General features: G+C 38.1%; 1 protein-coding gene across 1 annotated transcript in view; it reads left to right on the top strand.

Moving 5' to 3' along the window:
- Positions 1 to 18040, top strand: part of SEMA3C (semaphorin 3C) — a 111729-nt gene extending 93689 nt beyond the window's left edge. Inside the window, exons 12-17 of the mRNA XM_066318747.1 lie at positions 4230 to 4318; positions 6436 to 6477; positions 7728 to 7885; positions 11166 to 11233; positions 14114 to 14244; positions 16116 to 18040. Of these exons, the coding sequence (XP_066174844.1) occupies positions 4230 to 4318; positions 6436 to 6477; positions 7728 to 7885; positions 11166 to 11233; positions 14114 to 14244; positions 16116 to 16529 (902 nt within the window). The 3' untranslated portion in view covers positions 16530 to 18040. The remainder of the gene's footprint in view (positions 1 to 4229; positions 4319 to 6435; positions 6478 to 7727; positions 7886 to 11165; positions 11234 to 14113; positions 14245 to 16115) is intronic.
- The last annotated feature ends 3666 nt before the right edge of the window (positions 18041 to 21706 follow it).

Here is a 21706-nt window from a genome sequence, read left to right as displayed (position 1 = left end):
CAGAGGCTGTTTTCTCAAACAGACAGATTGGAAACGTTCTATGCACATTTTGCTTTCTTTTTTCTTTGTAAGGTTATTTGTATGCATTGGGATCAACTCAGATAAGAGACCAGAAATAATTAGCTGCCATTAGGCTGACAGGTAAAACATGGAGGAAAAGGTTTTAGAAGGTATTCAGCAGTGTCAGACACATCAAGGATGGGGATTTCTGAGGGAAGCCTCTCAAAACTCATGTCAGAATAAAAGTTGGTGCCTATTGCAGTCATTTTTTTACGATGTGGAAAATTTGGGAGGTTTATTTGTAGTTCAGTTTGTCCATGTGATATGGCTCAGGGGTAAATGGGTCCTGGCTCTCTTTGAGGCTCGCATTACTGACAGCTGCAGTGTTCACTTAGAACTGGGTAAATAAAAACTAGTCAAAATTCAGAGAATGAGTTTTGTACTTCTGATTCAGCTAAAAACTTCTGTGTTTTTGATGTTTGTTCGTTAAGCTTTGCTTTTTCCATTGCCCATGGTCAGGCAGACCAGGAATTAATGTAATCAGGCACAGTCTGACTGGTGTTGATGAAGCTTAGCTGATTAATATCAGTCCAGAATCATGCCTTGCATTTCAAGAAGTATTATTTTAATTATGATGATGATGATGATTTGCCTCTTATGCTTCCATTCCATTTATTGGAGTGTCTTCCTTCTTCATTTATTTCCCACTCTGAATACATTCTTCACCTCTTTTTTTAGCCTGTACTTTCCTCCCTTGATGTTCCCAGTTTCTTAGTCCTCTCAAAGGGAATGTGATCTCAGTGTGATTGTCTTTAATGTTAAGCTGGGACACATTTGTTAAGCAGGTTTGAAGTGGAAAAGCCTTTTGAGTCACTCCTGTCCTCTTGCTGTCAGCTTGAGAGAGATTCCCTTTTGTTTGTCCATCTCCCCTTGAGTCACAGACTGCTGAGCTGATGGAAAGCTGCAAACCGCTCCAGGTGAAGAATTAGGGAAGTGGTGAGCAAAAATCTGCCTCTTCATTTCTAGTGGCAGATTGATATCCTGGAGAAACGGTAGCTTTTTCATGACTATGTAAAATCATAGCAATGGAGAACTGGTTTCAAGTGGATTTCTGGAAGGAACAAGTAAATGGCAAAGGAAACCATGCTGTACATCTTTATGAATTTTAGAGGATTACCTTCTAATTTCATACATTGACCAAACTTGAAAAAATTTTACTTGCACTTGTTTGATGATCTCTTATGCCTGATTTAGAGCATAAAATATTATCTATTGTGAAATACACTCAGAAACAGCTTAGGCAGTGCTTTGTGTAAATGTCCTGCAGTGCACGGTGCTTCATCCTTTCCTCTAACCCAAGGAATTTAATTAACTTTTTTGCCATTAGCAGAAATAATCAAATAAGATTTCTGACAAAACTCAAATATTCCATAAGCTTTCTATGTGAACACATGTAAGTGACTTGATTTGTCAGACACAAATTTATGTTTACAGTGGAGACGGCAATGCTGCTGAGAAAGAAATAAAAAGTGGGGCTTGGGGACAAATATTTGCTTTTCATTTATTAAGGAAGAGGCTGAGCAACAATAGCAATACTGTTTTTAGAAGCAATGGGAGAACTATGGCCTATAAACTGTGTATTATTGGAAGTGTTTATATTTAGAGATATACAGAGAGATATATATGGATATATATTAGAATCTCTTGCTTTAAGAAATTTCATTTAACCAATAGTTTTCTATTGCCTACTTGAATATTTATTTTAAACATTGTATTAAGTCTCCTTAAAAACAGTGGAACATTCCTTTCTGCAAGGATCTGTCCATCAAGGTACAAAACTGAGTCAAAGCAAATGGTAAAATACTGAGTCAAAGGGAATGAATACGAAGGTAAACAGTCCTTCACTCTGTGTATTTTTCTGGGGTGTGACAAAAAGGTAGATAGGAACCTGCTTTACAAATAGGAAAGGTTATTAGCACACAGGGACTTGGCGTCAGGCATTATCAGTATTTTCTGTGCCAATGCCCAGGATAAAATCTCCCCTCAGGTTCTGATTTCAGTTTGGGGCAATGTTTGAGGACTCAGGACAATTTAGGAATTTTAAATGTGTGGCATGTGCTAATGGATCATTGACATAAACCGGTTCTTCAGAGTCTCAGCAGCCTTACATTCCTTTGCAGGTAAGGTCACTGTCAACATTCTTAGTGCCCTGTATGTCAGGGATACAGGTACTTGACACTTTGCAGGCAGCTAAAAAAAACAAAAAAAAAAAACCAAACAAAAACCCTGCAATTCTTTCCTACACTTCTGAGTATTTTGTAAGGTAGAGTCTAATGTTAGAGAGAAATGATAAAAGAATGCAAAGAAGCAGAGGTAGACTGGACTGAAGCCATCTACATGTGTGAGCAGGTTATTCCCTTAAGTGGGAGAAGAAATCCACACAAGCCCTTTCTCCTTTCCTCTGAGAGAGGCATCTGCAGCAGTTTAACACTTCGGTGGGTCCTGGCAGTTAGTAAATCTCTCTCAGGTTCTCATAGCTTTGCTAATACTGGCACCCAGGCTAGACCACAGCTGTGCTATCACAAGATTTAGTTTCAGTAAAGTTTCTTCAGAAGGAACTGTTTTATCTTGCCATTGTATAATGAGAATAAATGTCTCTGTAGAAAATTCTCATGAAAAATTCATGCCTAACGTGCCCTGATCATGTACCGTTGATAGCTACACATTTTTAAGTCTTGTCAGCTTTCAGTTTCTCTTTTCCTTCTTTTCTTTAGAAACAAAATGCTGCAATGTGCTCTCTGTGTGTGATCAAGTGATTAAACAGAAATATTCTGACTTTAAACTTTATTTTTTTGTAATAATAATAACAACAACAGTAGTAGTAGTAGTAGTAGCAGCAGCAGCAGCAGCAATAGTAGTAGTAATAGTAGTAGAAGTAGTAGTAGTAGTAGTAGTATTTGGCTTCCTCGAATGAAATAAGATGTAAATTACTTACAGTACTCATCTTACCCTGCACCTCTAGCTGTAGAATTTAGTCTCTGAGCTTAAAGCAAAAACAAAATTGAACTTTTCCAGCTTACATAGATGTATTAGGAATTGTCAGACAGGAAACTGAAATTTCCTTATAAATGTAGATACTTGCCTATACTGTGCTATGCTAATGTTCTACCAATTGCACAACTCTGCATTGCTTTTAAAACCTCTGAAGGCTGAACAGAAGCTGTACCGTGTGTGCTCATTCCTCAGAAACAGTATTGAGCAGATAGATTTATTCTACTCAGTCTAATTTCTAGGTCTTTCAGGTAAGAGGAATTCCGTGTGCTTTTTCCAAGTTAAAATGCTCCTTCTTGTGATTATCCTGCAGTCTGCCTTTTCTGCCACATCAGAAATACCTCAGTGGCTGTCTCAGCCTTTAAGAGCCTTCACAGATTGACCCCTTCATCTCACATATTCTTTCCACATAAGAAATTTGGAAAACTAATCACAAATTTCCCTTTGGTCTCACTCATCACATCTACCCTGCAAAAACACTGTCACATATTTCTACTTCTTACTCCTTTGTTCTGAGTGGATTTGTGAGGCTTGGAACTGTATTTTGAGAGGGAAGCCATGATACAATAGCTAAAACGTCTTCACCTTGCTTTTTATTTTTACTTTACATAGCAAAATATTAACTCCTAGCAATATATATGTACTTGATTTTTGTTTTAATGTCATTAAAAAAAAGCCCACAAATTTTCATCTTACTGTGTTTACATGTAGATAGAGTTATTCTTTGGAGGGTTTAACTTTCATGTCATCAGTTACCCTAGCATTTTATTATTGTATATGAATGTATCACATCCTATAGTAGCTCCCTTTTACCTGTTTATATTGTGTTTTAATTTAAGATCATTAGGACAGGTTCTGCCTCTGTGTGTCTGTACAGCAACAGAATATACTGATTTTGATTGATCTTTTTGTATCAAATGGTAACAGTGATGGTAGTAACTCTAATCTTACTATGTCTTACATTCATATATGAGAATAATACTATAATAGTATTCCTATATAAGGAATCATCTCATCATTCTTACTGACTCCAAATTGTAGAAATTACTGAACAATTCTTATCTTTATCTCACAGTGCTTGCTTTAATGGTTTCCCTTTATAATTCATGAAGGTAAATATGCTTTTTTATTTCCCTCTCTCTGTGCCACATGGTCTCACTTACTCTCACCTATTACAGATCAAGGAACCGTACAAAAAGTGGTTGTCCTACCCACCAACTTCTCTGCAAGTGGAGAACTCATTTTAGAAGAGATGGAAGTATTTCAGGTTTGGCTTTCTCCTCCTTTTGTTCTTCCAGAGTGCATGTTCACTCAAACACTTTGTTCTAACACACTTTGGCAGGGGCAATTGTGATTTGGTAAAAGATCAAGTAAATGTGCGTGCTGTCAGTTTGATAACCACATAAAGGGGATTACAAAATGTTGACTGTTATGAAGGCTATAGCTAGCTGAAGCCCTTTTCTTCTCCTGTATTTCAGTTGCCTGTTTTTTATGTTGATAAAAAACTGACTAGAAGGATTTTGATGATCAGTTTTTTAGGAGGTCATGTTACAATGGCTTCCAGAAGCAGACTTTTATCATTGGCATCACTGTAGGGGCTGTTGCTGTGTATGGCTGGAATTTCAGATTTCTGTACTTTAATTATCTGAAGATCTTCCTGGTTCTCAGTTGCAAAATGAAATCAAATTAGTGTTGTTTTTGCTTAACTCCTGTTCTTCAAAGTCACATGCCTCTGGAGTCAAGAAAGCTACAAGTTTAAAACAACGTAAGCTGAAAAGAAACACAAAAACTCCAGGGAGATAAAGGAATAGCCTCTGTCAATCACTCTGGCATGTAACAGTTGTAATAACCTAAAGAAAATGTTCACTCTCGTGTTGAAAAATCCCTCTCAAATATTTGAATGGGCTATTCATTAAACAGTAGCCTCGGGGCAAATGGTAGTATGTGTCTATAAACTTAGTTAAGGATTTTGTCATGGCCTTTTCTCTATTTCATTGACAGAATACAAAAAGGAAGATTTAAGCTTCTTTATTGAGGCAGCATTAACAGTTTTCTTAAGAAAAAGAACACTCATAAAGGCATCTGTGTTAACACTCAGAAAGGCACGGTTAGTTTTTCTAGTTTTTTAGGCTTTCATTGAAGACTTCCTGCTAAAAATGATATATGTGAATGACATTACCTAAAACACACACTCTTCACCAAGATATTGCTAATTCAGTTTACTGGAACATGAATTAATACAGCATGAAGATAATTGAGCTGAGAGGCATCCTCAGCCCAAACCTGGTTTGGGCCTCTATGCAGAGACCTTTTTATCCTGAACTCTAAAAACCATGATATCATAACTTCTGCTGTTACAATCTGTGTGGCATCATGGTGTTTAGATGAGTCTCTCCAAGAGAGCAGGGATGAAATCATGTGCTAGTTGATATCAAGAGTAGCAAAGAAGACATCCTCTTCCAGAGTAAACAAGGAAAAGAAGAATGTGGCATCAGATCCAATGTTGCATTTGACCTGCAGTCTTCAAACAGTTGATGAAGCAGCTCTAAACTTCTCCAGACTTTTGCTAATTCACATGATTCACAGCCAGATTTTCTAGTCCTGACCTCCTTGCTGTGTTGTGGTCTACTGCAATTAATCCTAGATCACTGTTAGGGCTTTCCTTTGTGACTGAGCAAATGCTGAATCTTAAAAAATACTGAATATTTTTATTATCATCGATTTTATTGCTTGTTTGGATAAACATAATGACATAAGGCAAGGAAAGTAACAATTCCTTTTCCAGCTCTTTAATATTTGATTTGGACACAGACACAAATAGACTGCTATGATGACACACAGTAGTATACAGTACTGTCTCTGGGAAAGAAGCATTCAGGAACTATTGTGCCATTTTAAAATAATCTAGTCATTGATAATCTGAATTTATATGTTGCATGGTAACCAAACTGTATGCACTGTAGATAATTTGTAGGAAAAGGATTTGTATTCTTATCTGGATCATGTGATAAATATTCTTGAGCTATTTTATGATTTTTCCTTATCATCATCATTAAAGAAAAAGCATTGTTTATTAATAAAAAGTTGAAGTAATGGCTCCTATATTTCTGAGATAGCACAGATGAAAGTTAACTATAAGTGTATAAAAACCTTTTAGATGCATATAATAATAATGTGGTTGAGTTTGAACAATATATTTTGTGGGACATTAATTGTTTATGTGTCATTTGTTTAGTTCTGAAAATAGCAGTACTTAGTAGGAGTGAGTGGTCCCATTCCAGAATATAAAACCGTAATTTTCTTAGATATGACTTAGGCTTTAGTGACTTTGAAATATTATTTTTGGGACAGAATTCTTGACAATGGTTTGTAACTGTCTTTCAGAGTAATTCTCCTATAACAACAATGAAGATTTCGTCTAAAAAGGTAAGGCAAAGTGGAATGTCTGCTTATTAACTGAGAAGCAAATTGACTTAGATGTTAGAATTCTTATGGAGCTCACTAAATATAGGCAGATTTTCCATAATGAGTAGAGAAAACTTGACTGAAGTTTGCAGGAGCTGTTTATATGCCCTTCAGCCACTAAGATAAAACAATTTCTATTCATTATGTATCATTTCTAATTCACTGAAAGTGTTGAGGTTTTTGTTTTTTTGATTTGCAGTTGAGGAATCAAAGACTAAAAGAGGAAATTCAGCCTCCCCGTTTTTTTCCTCTAAAGTCCCAAACAGAAACTTTTCCTTAGGAATCTGTCTGATTAGTGTAAAAAGGCAGTGTTGGGGCTGTTGGGTCCATGGTGCAATTGTGCATGTTTGTTTAGTAGTAATGAACAATGGCAATAAGAATGATGAAAAAAGCTGGGAGGATTTCTGCTGAAATGCTTAACACAAAAGCTAAAAATGTGTATTCTATGATTTTGCAAGCAAGATGTTGCTCAATATTTTAAGAAACTACTACTATGTAAATATTATTCACTAACTCAAATTCAGTATGCTTTTTCATTTTTATGACAAAAAGATCAAAGGAATTCCAAGGGATTTTGTTCAATTTGTATTTATAGAATGATTAATTGGTTTTGAATAAAACAGTCATTTTGGCCGAAATTTTGGTAATGATCTACTCCCTTTGAACTTCTCTTGCAAAAGCTCTGATTTATTGTGAAAGTTCTCTTGGCTTATTTTTCCAGGTATATAAGGGTATCAGAATCTGGCCATAAGCCTCAACATAATCTCTAGATTCTACATCTTGGAATTCTACTCACTGGAGGATCCAGCTAGGAACTCTGCATAATATTTATTAAAGTGGCTGTGTGCAGAGAAAATACTTAGTTCAAAGGCTTGGGCCAATAATCTTTATTGAATAAGAACCGAGTTCTCAAATCTGAGCAATATTAATTCAGCCTGTCTGCCCCAGAACAGAACAATGATGCTCAATGTCCAAAAAACCATTAATATTCCCCAGTGTTTATAGGTGTTTTCTAGCAGGAAAGTGGAAATAATATAGTCTTGTTCACTTGGGAGGTTTCTGTTGATCTTGACTTTATACATATTTTTGGCTCCCCACTTGGTCTTGAGTTGATTCCAAAATGAATTGAAAGGGTTTTTCTGGGCGTGTTAGCCAGGTCTTGAGTGAAACTCCTCCACGTGTGAAATAAATCTTGCCATTTCCTCCTGCAGCAACAGCTGTATGTGAGCTCAGATGAAGGGGTCACCCAGGTGTCCCTGCACCGCTGTCACATCTATGGGACGGCGTGTGCCGACTGCTGCCTGGCCAGAGACCCCTACTGCGCCTGGGATGGCAGCTCCTGCTCCAGGTTCTACCCCACAGGGAAAAGGTGAGCGCCGTGGGGCACTGTTTGCTTAGGGAGGATGGTTTTCATTCTGCTGCTTGGCCTGGAGTGCTGTCATGTGGTGGAGAAGTGGGATGTCATTCTTTTCATGAGCGTGTACAAACAATGCCCCCATAGCGGCTGTGCTTGGGGTTACTCATCACCTAGGACTATGTGCTGCAGGAGTCTGTGGTAAAAAGCTTGGCTTTTCATATTTAAAGTAATGAATGGGGAAAAAAAAAAAAAAAGAAAAAAAAATGGTTCCTAATCATAAATATTAATCTTTTTCCCTCACACACACAAAATCAGTGAGACATTTGTTCCCTTCATTTAAATTCAATTACTTACTATGGATGTAATTATGATAGCCCTAAATACAGCAAAAGATTTCTCAGGCTGTCTGAGGAATAAACTCATTTATATTTTTTTGTTCCTCGTTTGCTCCTAAGTGAGAAGAATTATTTTCAGGAAAATTTTAGGCAAATGTGATTTCCATGAAATGCCTGTGGATTTGAGTTTTTTGACATGTGGTTTATTAAACTAGACAGGGAAAGCAATTTCTGTTTAATTTACAACAGAACTAATAGTCCATCTCATAATCTTATGCAAAACAGGAGTTTCTTTCCTCCTCCCAGGGGAAATATTTAATAGCAGAAGGCTGTAGTGAGCTCTTGTCTTAATAAGATTTCACTTCATATGCAAACAAAGCTACAGAATACACAATGAAGTGTTAGTACAGAGGAGACGAACCTCTCAGATGTGTACTCTCTACAACTACCTGGAAGGAGGTTGTAGCCAGCAGGGATTGGATTCTTCTCCCAGGTGACAAGCAAAAGGACAAGAGGAAACAGCCTTAGGTTGTGCCAGAAGAAGTTTAGATTGCATATTCTAGAATCAGAGAATCGTGGAATATGCTGAGTTGGGAAGGACCCATCAGGACCATTGAGTGCAGCTCCTGGCCCTGCACGGGACACTCCAGGAATCACACCTGAATGTGCCTGACAGCATTACCCAAACACTTCTTCAAGGCTTGGTGCTGTGACCACTTCCCTGAGGTTCCTGTTCCAATGCCCAGCCACCTTCTGGATAAAGAACTTCCCTTGATATCCGACCTAAACCTGTGACTGTGCTCAGTGTCTGCACCTGAGCTGCAGGTACAGAAGGCCACATACAGTCACTGGGTTTTATTCTGTTCCCTCATAGAGGGAGACAGTTGACAGAAACAGGCAAAGCTTGGATCTGCTGATAATAATGTCATGCTCTGGACAAAGTGTTTTTGTTATTCCAGAGTTTTCTTCACTCATTCCTTACTTCAGGTTACAAGGGAAAGCCCAAACTAGCCACGTAGCAATTGGTAACTGCTTTCATTCAGAATATTCAGCCACCAGTCTGCAAACTCATTGTTTCCTTCCATGGAACAAAGGTCAGAATATGGGGGAGGAAAGAAAAGAAAAATCCCCAAGTCTCAGGACACCTAACTCCTACAGTAACACAGCTGCCAAAAGGTTCAAGGAGCAGTCAGGTACACCCAGCCTGTGCAGTTTCCAGTTTGCCATCCCCATTATATACACCCACCCAGGGTTATTTCCACTGGGGCTTACTTTCATGCTGATATTTTGTTTGCAATTTGCTCTTTATGTCAAACCAAAATAGACACCTCAAACTGTATGGAAAAAGGTCTGGTTTTCATATGTGAAGGAAATGAGTTGTCTCTTTATCTAACAAGACAGATTATGAAGGAGAAAACATTGGTAATTAGAGCCAAATCCCATTGTCTAGACAGTAGTTTCTGCTGTATGCATTTGCTTATTTGCTTCTCTTGACACTTCTGTGAGTTACTGTAGTCCCTTATGCAACATCAATTTACCCCAAAACACCTTATGGTATGATCTTTATTTTCTAGCCACCACTTTTTTTTTTTTTTTTTTTTTTTTTTTTTTAATAAATACCTAAGTGCTAAGTTTACATTCTCAGAACTGCTTAATGCAAGCAAGGTGCCATCTCTGACAGTGTGGAACCACTCACTGTAGCACTCTTACATTCACTAAGAAATTCTTCATTGCCTCCCTTGACTTATGTAAATAGCTCACAAGGGTTAAGACCTCACAGCATAAAATGAAATATTTTTGATGGTAAACATAAAAACTATACTTGGAATTTCAGTAATTACTCATTTGAAACATCACCTTTCAAATACTTCCTTTTCAAACGATGCAGTGGAGGATCGGGTGACGGGATTATGAGCACTCTCACAGTGTTTGTGCCTACCTGGTATAATGTGGCCAGAGAGGTGTCACCCTGCCCTCAGTAGGACTGGAGCTCCAGGGGCTTTTGATGGTTTCTGATCCTCAAGTCCTTAGTGCATGGTTCAGAATACAGCTGTTTAATATCTCAACAGTGTCCATTTGCGGCAATCTATCACCAATATTTTTTTTCTTGAATTTGATAAATACTGAACTACCTTGCACAATATTTAGCAAGAAAAATAATATATCCTAATAATTAAAAAACCTCCTGTGTATCAGCTTTCTATGCATTGAATTAATTCTGTGAGCTTTGACCTTCTAGCTGAGGAGGACTGAAACACTAGTAATTCCCAATCCCAGTAAGCTCCCCAGAGAGTTTGATACAGAATCATGATTTTACAACTGTCATCCAGATTATATAATAAATTCCATATTTAGAAGTATCCTGATACTTGGTGAGTTTTATTATATTTTGGAAATAGTCACTTCCCTTCAAGTAGAAGACAGAATAGAATTTTAGCTCTCCACATTCTGGATGAATACTTCAGTCACTCTGCTACCAAAGCAGCTACAGACACCGAGAACAAAGTGCTTGCTAAAATCGAGGCGGGAACATGCCCTTGATCATAATTTTTGCTGGTGTGTTAAAATATGAGCAGTTTGAATCTTATGTATCTCACTGTTAGCTGCTTGCCTTTATGAAGAGTTCCAGCTGGGGGTTCTGGCTTGGAATGCTAGGTATTGGGAGTGAACAGAGGTCTCTCATGTATCACTCTGATCCTTCCATCTCTATACCTCTGCTGCGCAACTGTTTACCTACAGAAGCTGCACCTGTTTTACAAGCTTCAACAGATACTTCACCTAAACAGTATCTTCACTCCAGCAAGCCTGCCAGGAGTAAAGCACACTAACTGTAGGTCATGAACTGTCCCCAAGATTTGATCTAAAAGACCAAAACAGAGCAAATCCACAAATAAAAAAGTGGTTATTTTCAGTGTAGCTATCTTGAAATGACATTTTGTTTTTACAAAATATTGCAGGAGGAGCCGTAGACAAGACGTGAGACATGGAAACCCTCTGACTCAGTGCCGAGGTTTCAACCTGAAAGGTACTATAATTTAGAGATCCTCATACTATATAAAGAACACATGGCTTTCCTTTGTATGATTCATTATAACTGACATTATCAGTATGGTTTTACTGGTGAAGCATAATTATTTTCCAAGTCTGAGTTTTGTTTTGATTTGGTTTTAACATCTTTCCTTGCTATTACATGAAACTTGCACTTACACAATAAAATGATGAGCTGTGAAATAGATACTTCAGCATACTTGAATTGACAAGCTGACACTGTTGGCTAGAAAAAGGTAAAGTTAGTTTGAGGGCTTCTCTACCTCTCTTTCCCTTCAGTCTTTTTAATGCCTTTTCATCCATTTAAGCTTTGGACCTCAGAATTTTTCTGAATATTTGATCCCATACTGAGTTTTAGAAAAGCCCACCTTTCACCAAACAGCAGGATCTAGGCAGGCCTGTATTTTGATTTATGATTATTCCCTTCTCCCTTTACATGGGAAAAAAACCCAAAAAACAAAAAACAAAAACCCTATTCCAAATTTCTTTACGATGTCTCTTATTTCCAGCTGTGCAACTGTTTATTCAGCCTGGCATGGTGAGGGTGGCCAGGGGAGCCAAGGCTTTGCCCTCCCAGCTAGCATTTTCTCCAGACTAATGAACAGTCAAATATGCCCAAAGCCAAAGGACTAAAGGCAGCTCAATCCTCTTCAACCCCATGCATGTTTGAGCTAGACAGTGGCAATGTGTGCCATCAGACCAAGGGCACACAGAATTATGCTCCTTTCACCTCTATTTATGAGCCTGAATTTTGAAGTATATTTTAATCTGTACCACCTGGAGACCAAATAATAGAGCTGATTGTAAATGTTTTTATTGATGTTTTCCTAATCAAAGAACAGTGAATTAAGAGTTACATGTGAAAAGTTCTGTTAATTATAATTGTACTGAAATAGTCTCCCCTGGTTGTTGGAAGAATCTCCTGGATCAGAAATGATCACAGCAGCCAGCTGGGTGCAGATCCCCCAGCTTTCAATGAGCCTTTCTCCATGAGTCAGTATTAGGTCATTTATATGCAGCTGAAGAGCTGGAACAGATAATTCCAAAAGATGACCCTAGTGTTAGAGAATACACCTGAGCTCTGAGAGATCCATGTTGCAGCAACTTGAGCTGCCTGTCCTCCCCTGCAGGCATGTGCTGAGACCTCCCACCCATTGTCTGTCCCAAGGGTGGGTGTCTCCTCATTCCATGTGGAAAATGTGAGAATGTCAACTGTCTGCATTCTGGCCTGAGGGGAAATAATTGTGTCAACCTTAACAGTCTTGTAAAACAGGTTTCTTGTTTTCCAGCCACTTCTGTAATGTGGATATATTTATAGGTCTGTGTATTTTAGCATCTTTGTAAAGGAAGTTTCCATTACAGCAGTGAGATATAGGATAGGTAGATGGCAATTGTTTCCCTGGAAAAAAAAGATTAAAAGAAAGAACAATTTAGACCCTTGCAAAATATAATTAGAGCCATTTATAGCAAAAATGTCATGTTTGACAATGACTATGTTGGGGGAAAAGATGATATCTACCTAAAGGACAAAAGAGCAGAGAGGAAAGCAAAGGCAAGAAATCTTCAAGGTCATAGAGAGCCATAATGCTCAATTGAAGTGTTTAAACATGGTAGACCTCTAAGCACATATAAACTCAAACATTTTTGGCACACTGTTATTTTTAAATAAATCATCAAGAACTAAGGAATCTTGTACGTTTTCTTTTCACGTCTGTTTAATATTCTTATGTTTGTGTTAGCCCCTGTGGCCGTTACAGAAATGGATTTTGAATGCAAAGTATTTCCACATTATTCTCCTAAAAGTTAGAATTGGTTTTGGTACAACTTCCTGAATGTGCTGAAGGACTAGAGCCAGGCAAAGTCTCCTTCCTTCAGGAGAATGGATTTCAATTTCACGTATCAGTTGATGAAAGAAGCTGAAAAGAATGGGAGACAAAGTCTAAGGAAAACCAGTCAGGACTGTGCAAGAGCAGAGTCAGATTTTAGGCATGCAGACATCTAGGTTCTCATTCAATTCTCATATTATTTTGCATCCATTGCTCCTTTCTCAAAAACGAAAAAAAGTATTACATATATGAGGCAAGCTTTTAAACCTGGAGGTGCTTTGTTTTCAGGATAAATATTATGATTTGGACCAAGCAATAAGCATGCAGAAGTTCCTACTGGTGACTGCCAATTATTCATCTATCGAGACTATAAAGGGACACAACAAGTCTAAGTGATGACATATGCTCAGCCCAGGTGTTGCTGGAGAGCTGTAAATCTGTCTTTCTCTCTGTTGCTGGCCTGTCTACATATTCATCACATTTCAGGTTGAGAGCCAAGTCCCTTCCTTGTGTTGGAAGAGAAGCAGAGGAGCGGGAGCCCAGCCTGCCCTCTCTCTCCTCCCAGGAATGCTGCACACAGCTGGAGTAGCTGGAGCCTTCTTTAGGGCACGATGCTCTGTTTTGGTCATACAACCATATTCCCTCAACTCATAAATGGTGAAGTGTGAAGAAATACATTATATGCTTCATTCTCTTTTGGAGTAGTAGAGAATGAGATAATTTCACAGAAAAAAAATACTCCTGAGCTTAGTCACTCCATCCAGCTCAGTTATTCCATCCAGCCTATAGATGTCCTAATTTCTCAGAACAGACCATGTTACTCCGAAAACATTGGTATTTGAAACTGAATGTGCTTCTTCACATTTCATTTAATCTCTCTGAAAATCTTTCCCAACAATTATTTATTTTTGGCCAATATCAGAATCAGGCATACTTCATTTAATCGGTGTTGCAAAGAGTTACATGTTTTCTTAATGAAATCACCATTTGCAGTATCCTGACCTGTTTTCTTTTTATTTCTTTCTTTCTAGCATACAGAAATGCTGCAGAAATAGTTCAGTATGGAGTAAAAAACAACACCACCTTTCTGGAATGCACACCTAAATCTCCTCAGGCTTCCATTAAATGGCTGCTACAGAAAGACAATGACAGGAGGAAAGAGGTGAGTAATGTGAGCAGGAGCTCTGGGAGGATCCTCAGTCAGCATCACATTCCCTCCCCAGACAAAGGCAGGTACAGTTTGTGTTTTTATCAGGCAGTCTGGCGAGAGTGAAGCTGGAGAATCTGGGTGGATGCAGGACAGTGGCCATCATTCACTCAGATGAGTAAGAGCAGACTCAGTACAGCTAGGACTTCATCCTCAGCCCCACTGATTTCTGTCACATCAGAACAGCTACCAGAAAATAAAAGACTATTTGCTTCACACCTTACTAATTGCAAACTGAAGGTTTGCAGCACTTGGAACTTCTTATTGATCTAAGGAAATAGGCACAAAAGAAATGACTTGTATAAAGTTCAGGAAGAAGTCAGCAATGCAGTAGCTCCTCTGTGCTGTCGAAGAGATAAAAGGCAAAAGTGGGAGAAATGTGAAAGGTTTCTTTAGCAAGAAACTAGTCCAGGCTAAGAACACGTATTGACAAAAGCATTTCCTCACCATGGTGCAATCACATTTTCCATTACTGCACTCTCTAAGGCTCTCGAGTTTCAGCACTGTAATATACAGTTTGATTGTTTATGGGGTATGTGCCTTCCTTAAGTAATATAAAAGGGGGAAAATCCATTTCAAATCCAAGGCACTTACTATATGAATAAAAAGAAACATCTTTCAAAAGGAACTTTTAAATAATGTGGTGTCTGTTGATAGATTATAAATACTGTAAAGTATGATTCTTCTTCTATCAGGCCATCTTAGAAAAACAGAGGGGACTTACAAATGTCTCACTGAGTTTTCTAACTATTCAAAGACTCAAGCCATGTCCTGGCAATAGGTGCAATTCTTTGACTCATTGCTTTAGCAGGAGTTTAGCATCTCCCTTTCTTGTTCTTATGTAACTACATTAGAATCAATGCAGTTTCAAGGTACAACAGGCTGAATAAAGCAATCAAAGTGTTAAGAAGTTTTCAAGATTTCTGGAAATCTTCCACAATGTCTACAAAAGTTTACAATAGCAGAATACCATAATAAGTAAATTAGTTCCCAGGAGAATGAGGTATAATGCAAAGTCCAGTAGCAAAATAGAAAAACCATTCAGAAAAATACCAGCAATGGTTTCCTTTCATAATGGATTGAACTAGCAATTTTTACTTCATACTGATATGCAAAGGGACATCTGCACATTCATTTATAATTGAATGATAACAAGCTCTGGTAGCTTGTTTCTTTCAGTTGATGTGACCATCTCTTGGGACAGTGAAGAGTCTGAAGCCAGAAAGGAAATAGGAGAGTGTCTGTGCTCCTGGTTAACTTTGAGACATGTCCCACTTGAGACCACTGTGGTGATAATTTTTAAATGAGGCTACAGACTCTGCAGAGCAGATAGAGTTCTTCAGCAGGAATCTGCTCAAAGTCTAAATATTTAATGAGAAGCCACCTTGAGTTCAGTGCCAAATTAGCCTCCCTGGTCCTGTACCTTTCTTCCACTGAGTCTCAGCAGCAATGTCTGGATGCTGAAAGAGACATTCTCAGGAGTGCAGCGGGGCAAATAAAAATTAGTTTCTTCAACTTTACTATTTGAACATTATGAAAACTTTTATTTCATGTGGTTTCCAGATTTTCGTCTTTGTCTACATCCTGATCAAATTTATTCTAACATAAGAAATAAAATTATTTAAGTAATTTTCTTTATCAACACTTAGGAAAGGTAAGCTCTCTCCTACAGGTAGCAATATCAGTGATCTCTTGAAGATAATTGTATAAAAAAATAGTGACTTTAAGAAAGCTATGTTTGAAGTGAGGCTTCCCAGAAGGTCCACTACTCTGTTGTTGTTCCATAACTTTCCCTAAAAGGTTCCTTCTGCCTTTTTGCTCTCTAGGTCAAGCTGAACGAGAGGATCATAGCCACTGAGCACGGGCTCCTGATTCGCTCTGTGCAGGACAGCGACCGGGGCCTTTACCACTGCATTGCCACAGAGAACAGCTTCAAGCAGACCTTGGCAAAGATCAATTTCAAGGTGTTGGATTCGGAGATGGTGGCTGTCATGACTGACAAGTGGTCCCCTTGGACCTGGGCCAGCTCGGTGCGAGCGCTGCAGTTCCACCCCAAGGACTTTGTGGGGGCTTTCAGCCACTCCGAGATGCAGATGATCAACCAGTACTGCAAGGACAGCAGGCAGGCAGGGCAGCACAAGGAGGAATCCCAGAAGATGAGAGGGGACTACAGCAAACTAAAGGCCCTTATCAATAGCAGAAAAAGTAGAAATAGAAGGAATCAATTACCTGGATCTTAATCTTATTTTATAGTAATATTTCTGTCCTCAGTGTAGGGGGCTTATATTTGTCTATTGAGAAACAAATTCGTGCAAATCTGATAAAAAAAAATAAATGAAAATCCAGCAAGCATCATAAAAGATTTATCTCCCAATTAAATGCAGTGTAACCTAACTAAAGAAAATAACTCAGAGCATTTTCTTTCCTATATGCTTAGTGACTCTAGGCTGGGCTCTGTCCTAGAAGCAGCACTGGGTATTCCTCTTAAACCAGATTCACCTTAAACATCTCAGTATTTAACTACAGCTGAATAGAAATCTTTACAAAAATCAGTGCATTGTCTTGCAACTCTGGAACTGTAGCAGCTAGACTGGTGGTGAAAGAATCTGGGTTAAGATGCATACTTAGAGTAGGATGGTACTAAGATTTCCTTGCACTGCATTTAAGAACATTAATTTCTTCTTGTTTACTGCTCAATCTTGGGTTTTCTTGGGTTTACAGCTTTCACTCATTGATCAAATCAGGTGAATGCATGTGGATAGGAAGCAAGTAAAGTGTAGTAGAAATGTTTCACTTGCTCAGAGGTCAAATGAAGGAACAAACAGAAGAAAAACAAAGAATTTATGCTTTATCAGAGTAAGCACTGATTATTGTGCATAGTACGAGTTGTAATAAATTAATGAGTTCTGGAATGTAACTTTAAATATCTCTGCTCATATTGATTTTTATTGAAATAGGGTGTCCTATAACACTACATAGCTTTATAAGCAGCACAAAGATAACATGAGAATGTTCATTTTACATACAATTTTGAAAAACACCTAAGTGACTTGGGTATTTTAGCTACTTTTCAAAGGATGACCCTCCAATTTCTTTTCAAAGAACAGAATGTAGATATGCTGTATAGTGTTTGTTCAGAAATGAAAAATATAGATTATCTTTATTCTGTTCCATGATTAAATTGGAGCTGGTCTGCAATGTGGAAATAAGTCATAAATGTCTTTGAAATTTTTAAAACATTATTTTTTCAACTGTTTTCTCAAAGTTGCAAATGTTTTAACTAGAATTTTCTAATTAAACCATTCCCATTTTCCAGTGTTTGTACCCTTTTTCTTTTCCATAATATTTTCCCAATTTTCAGTTCTCTGCTGTAAAGCAGATCATGAGAAGAAAAGAAAAAAAAAAGAGGGAAAAATAATACTGAAAAATAAGTTTGGATCAAAACCCCAAAAAAATACCTTGAGAAGCATGTCCAAATAGAAATCTTTTGTTTAAGAAGCAGCTGTCAGGTCTAATGAAGCAAGTTTTGTAGAAAATTGGGTGAGTGTGCACCAAGCCATCCTAGGAAAAGCAATCACTTTTTTTATTTGAGCAACACAAATGCCAAAAAGAGGGACACATCATCAATCCTTTTACTATGTAAGAGTGATCTGGAAGCCACGGAGTCTGTTAAAACAGTAACAGGGATTAAAAATGTAGAAGTACCTTAGGAAAAAAATCACAATTATTTATAGCATTATACAAAAATATAAACTGATGTTCTGCTCAACACTGAGCTATGTTATAAGTTAAAATTCTGCTTTTAATAGAATACTCTGGGGGTAACTCTACAGGGCATGGGGAGACACTTCTGGGTTTGTGCCTGTGTGAATTCAGTCAAGTGCAATGGAGGAAACACTGGTGTTTACCTGCCTTTAGCTGGGTTGTTACTTTATCAGCACTCGTGAAGGATAGCTGGGAAATGAGCCCTGATCACACCCTTTAAACAGTTGCTAAGCCCCTTTGATGCTGGTGGGAGCTCTTTGAATTTAATTTGTGTGCTTTCTGCTTGCGTGGCAGGGCCAGCCTGTTATATATTGCCATCTAGTTAAGTGCTCTCCTTACTCAAGGCCTGAATGTGTATTTCTGCAATATTTAGCCGTTGATAACTAAGGTCCTTCTTATGGAAACCATCCAGAAATTTTCTCTGACCTCCATGAGATTGAATTTGGCCTCAAGAGCTGGTGAAGCAGCTTCTGGAGAAATCTGGCTTTTATCTTTTATTTTCTTTTTTCCTTTTTTCCTTTTTCTTTTTTTCTTTGTCTTCCTTTTTTTCTTTTTTCTTTTTCTTCCTTTTATTCTTTCCTTTTTTTCCTTTTTTTTTTTTTTTTTTTTTTTTTTTTTCCTGACTATAACTGACTTCAGACTGACTTCTGAAGTGTGTAAGTGACAAACCAAAAATCGAGTGCCAAGAAATAGAACTACCTCCTGGAATGACACTAGTGCATGTTCTCTCTATGCTGCCATGCTCTTCCTATCCCCCCAGCAGACTCACTGCAGAGTTAGTGTGATACTAATGTCTATTGTGAGGATCATAATTGCTTCCAGATGGAATACAGTGATTAACAGGTATTTCAGGGTACAAATTGCCCTTTAAGTGGTTGGGTGCAGTGATTTTTTAATAGGCCCCCATTAGGCCTCAGAAATTACAGTTACACTGTTTTCTGATAGAATATTGGCAATAAGGGATTCCGTTAAAACAATCAGCGTAGCTCAGAGTTTCTTATGATTATAAAATAATATTTTTAAAGCTGCTTCATGTGCCATTATTATGGTATGACTGTTTAAGGGATTATACTTAAACTAACATTTTTCCTGCTGCATGAGAACTCCAGTATATAAATATAATAAGCTTCTGTCAGTGCATAACTGGTCCAAGCTTCTGTGCTTTAGGAGCTTTCCTGCATGTATAGAGAAGTCAGGAGCCAGATGCTCAGCTGGTATAAACTAATGTAACTGCCTTGCTGTCCTTATAGCTACTGGGGTTGATACCAGCTGAGTGTTTGGCCTTAAATGTACAGAATAGACAAACTGCAATTTTTGTTTAAAGTAGCCCCTCTACTGTAGGTAACACCAAAACTTAAGACTGTAATATTATTTGTGCTATTTAATACTTCCTATTTTGAGGATTTCTAAATAATGTATATAATTTTATTCCTTAAAAAAAAAAAAAAAGCAAAAGCGAAATGACTTCTAGGCATAACTTCACCAAATGTAAAGATATGTTCTCTGCCAAGAACTTCACTGTGTATTATTTTTTTTTGCCTTTTTGTGTAGTTTGTAAAGTTTGCTGAAATCTTGACCTAACAATGTGTTCTTTGCAATTATTGTTACTGTAGATATGCGTGTTTTATTAAGAGAACCTTGGTTTTAAAAGTGTAGGTATGTGTATAAGTTCCTAGCATGATGAAACTGTCATGACAGTGAATATGCATCATATAGTGTGTAAGAAAGAACAAAATGTAGTTTAACATAGTGCTATTTAATTGAATATCTAAAATGCCCAACAAAATAAAGTGTGTTGCAACATCTTAAAAATTTGTTGTTTTCTCCATTATGGATGTGGATTAAAAAAATGAACCTTTTTGGGTTTTTTTGGTTAAGAAAAGAACCTGAAAATTCCCTAGATTTTCTAAATAAGTTCAAGAAAATATTTGGAGCATCAGGTATTGTAGCTGGTCAGTTCTGAGCCCTGGTCTAGACTGAAGCCCCAGTCACAGAGAAAACGAGGAACACATGAGGACTCAGATAAATTCTTTTCGAGATTATACCATATGAGCACCTTGCCTAAAAGCAGGTTACTTTTATTTTATTTGTTGTTAAAAAAGAGAAGAAAAAAAATTGTTTTCTCTTAGGAGTATAAAGTAAATCAGAAAGGTCTGACTGAAAAATGAGAGTGAAGTGTAAATGCCTTTTTTTTTTTTTTTTTTTTTTTTTTTTTATTACACCGAGGAGAAAAAAAACAACAAAGTACACGAAGAAAAAAATAAGCACATTCTGTGAAATCTTGATTCTTTCAGCTGGGACTCCTGGCATTCCCCAGGCATCTCTGCAGGGAGGACAGGCTGCTGGGGCTGCACCACAGGGAATCACAGCTCTCTCCCAGTTTCCTGGCTTGTACTTGGAGCGAAATAACCTGCCTGACACCTACAGTAGGATCCTTTTTTCTGCAGTTACCATCCAAGCTGTGTTATTGCTGCTCTTCTTACTGGCTGTTTTTCCAGTCGGGTTTTGAAAAGAAAGCATCAGTTCTTTGGGATAATAATTGAAAATTAAATGTCACAAGTACTGACCTTCACAACACAGTTCTGGATTGTTAAACCTGGATTTTGATTTCCCAGATAGATAGGTTGCTGCAAGGCTTTATGAGGTGTGAGTGCATAAGATGACCTCACTGTGCTGGCTGGTTCCTAGATGTGCTGATATTGGATAGTTACCTGCTCAGCACTCAGACCAGTCTGGGACAGAAGCTGAATTTTCAAGCACTCCCACTTGCTCTAGGAAATGTTTGAATAATGCTCCAAAACAGATGGACATTTACAGAGTTTTACACTCTGAGAAAGCTTTCCAAGATCTGATCCTCTGTCCATCCTGTTCAAATGTCTTTTGCTGATCTCATTCCCTGACTCTTTTCTGCCCTCTCCTGCAGGGTTCAGCACTTAAGGTTTTGATTCCTTGGCTCTGAGCAGTGGCAAAACAAGGCATGGGTCTTCTCTGGACATCAGATGTGAGAACTCTGGGGGTTTGACACTTCCTCCTTGGCTTTCAAATGTCTGTTAGATCACTTTTTTTCCTCCATTGGGAGCTACTGCTTTTTCTAAGGTCTCCTTTTCTGGTGACAAGACCAAAGTTTTCCTTTTGAGTGAATGCAGGATGCAGAACTTGGGCACTTCCACACAGGACTGAGCAGTGTCAAGCACAGCCTCCTCCAGGCAGCCACAGGAGCCCAGAGGTAACCAGTGATAAGTGTTGCCTGCACAAGAGGGGCTGCCAACACTGGTGTGGATCCCAATGCTACCAGATTATTGTTGCCTCTGGAATTAATTGTTGCCTCCAGAATGAAGTCAGCAGACATAATTCTGTCATGCAGGCCATAAAAAAAAAAAACAGGTTGTGGCATTGTGGCTTTTGACTAAAGCAATAGACTAGGTCTCAGGAGACCAGTGCTGCTTTATTCTTTGCACTGAGCCCTCCTCCTGCACCCCAAGTGACTTCATGTGCTGTGAGCCCAAGTACAACTACACAGAGATAATTACCAAATTCAGGTCCCAGATAGACATGCATGCCTAGAGCTATCTGCATACAGAGGAGCTTTTCCTTCCACGCACTGTTTACCTTTCTTTAACATTAATGTGTGTCCTCTTCTGTTTCCACATGG

The sequence above is a fragment of the Sylvia atricapilla genome, chromosome 5 (assembly GCF_009819655.1).
Source record: "Sylvia atricapilla isolate bSylAtr1 chromosome 5, bSylAtr1.pri, whole genome shotgun sequence".
NCBI classification, from domain to species: Eukaryota; Metazoa; Chordata; class Aves; order Passeriformes; family Sylviidae; genus Sylvia; species Sylvia atricapilla.
The sequence above is the reverse complement of the archived record's forward strand: the minus strand, read 5'-3'. Positions and strand labels throughout refer to the sequence as shown.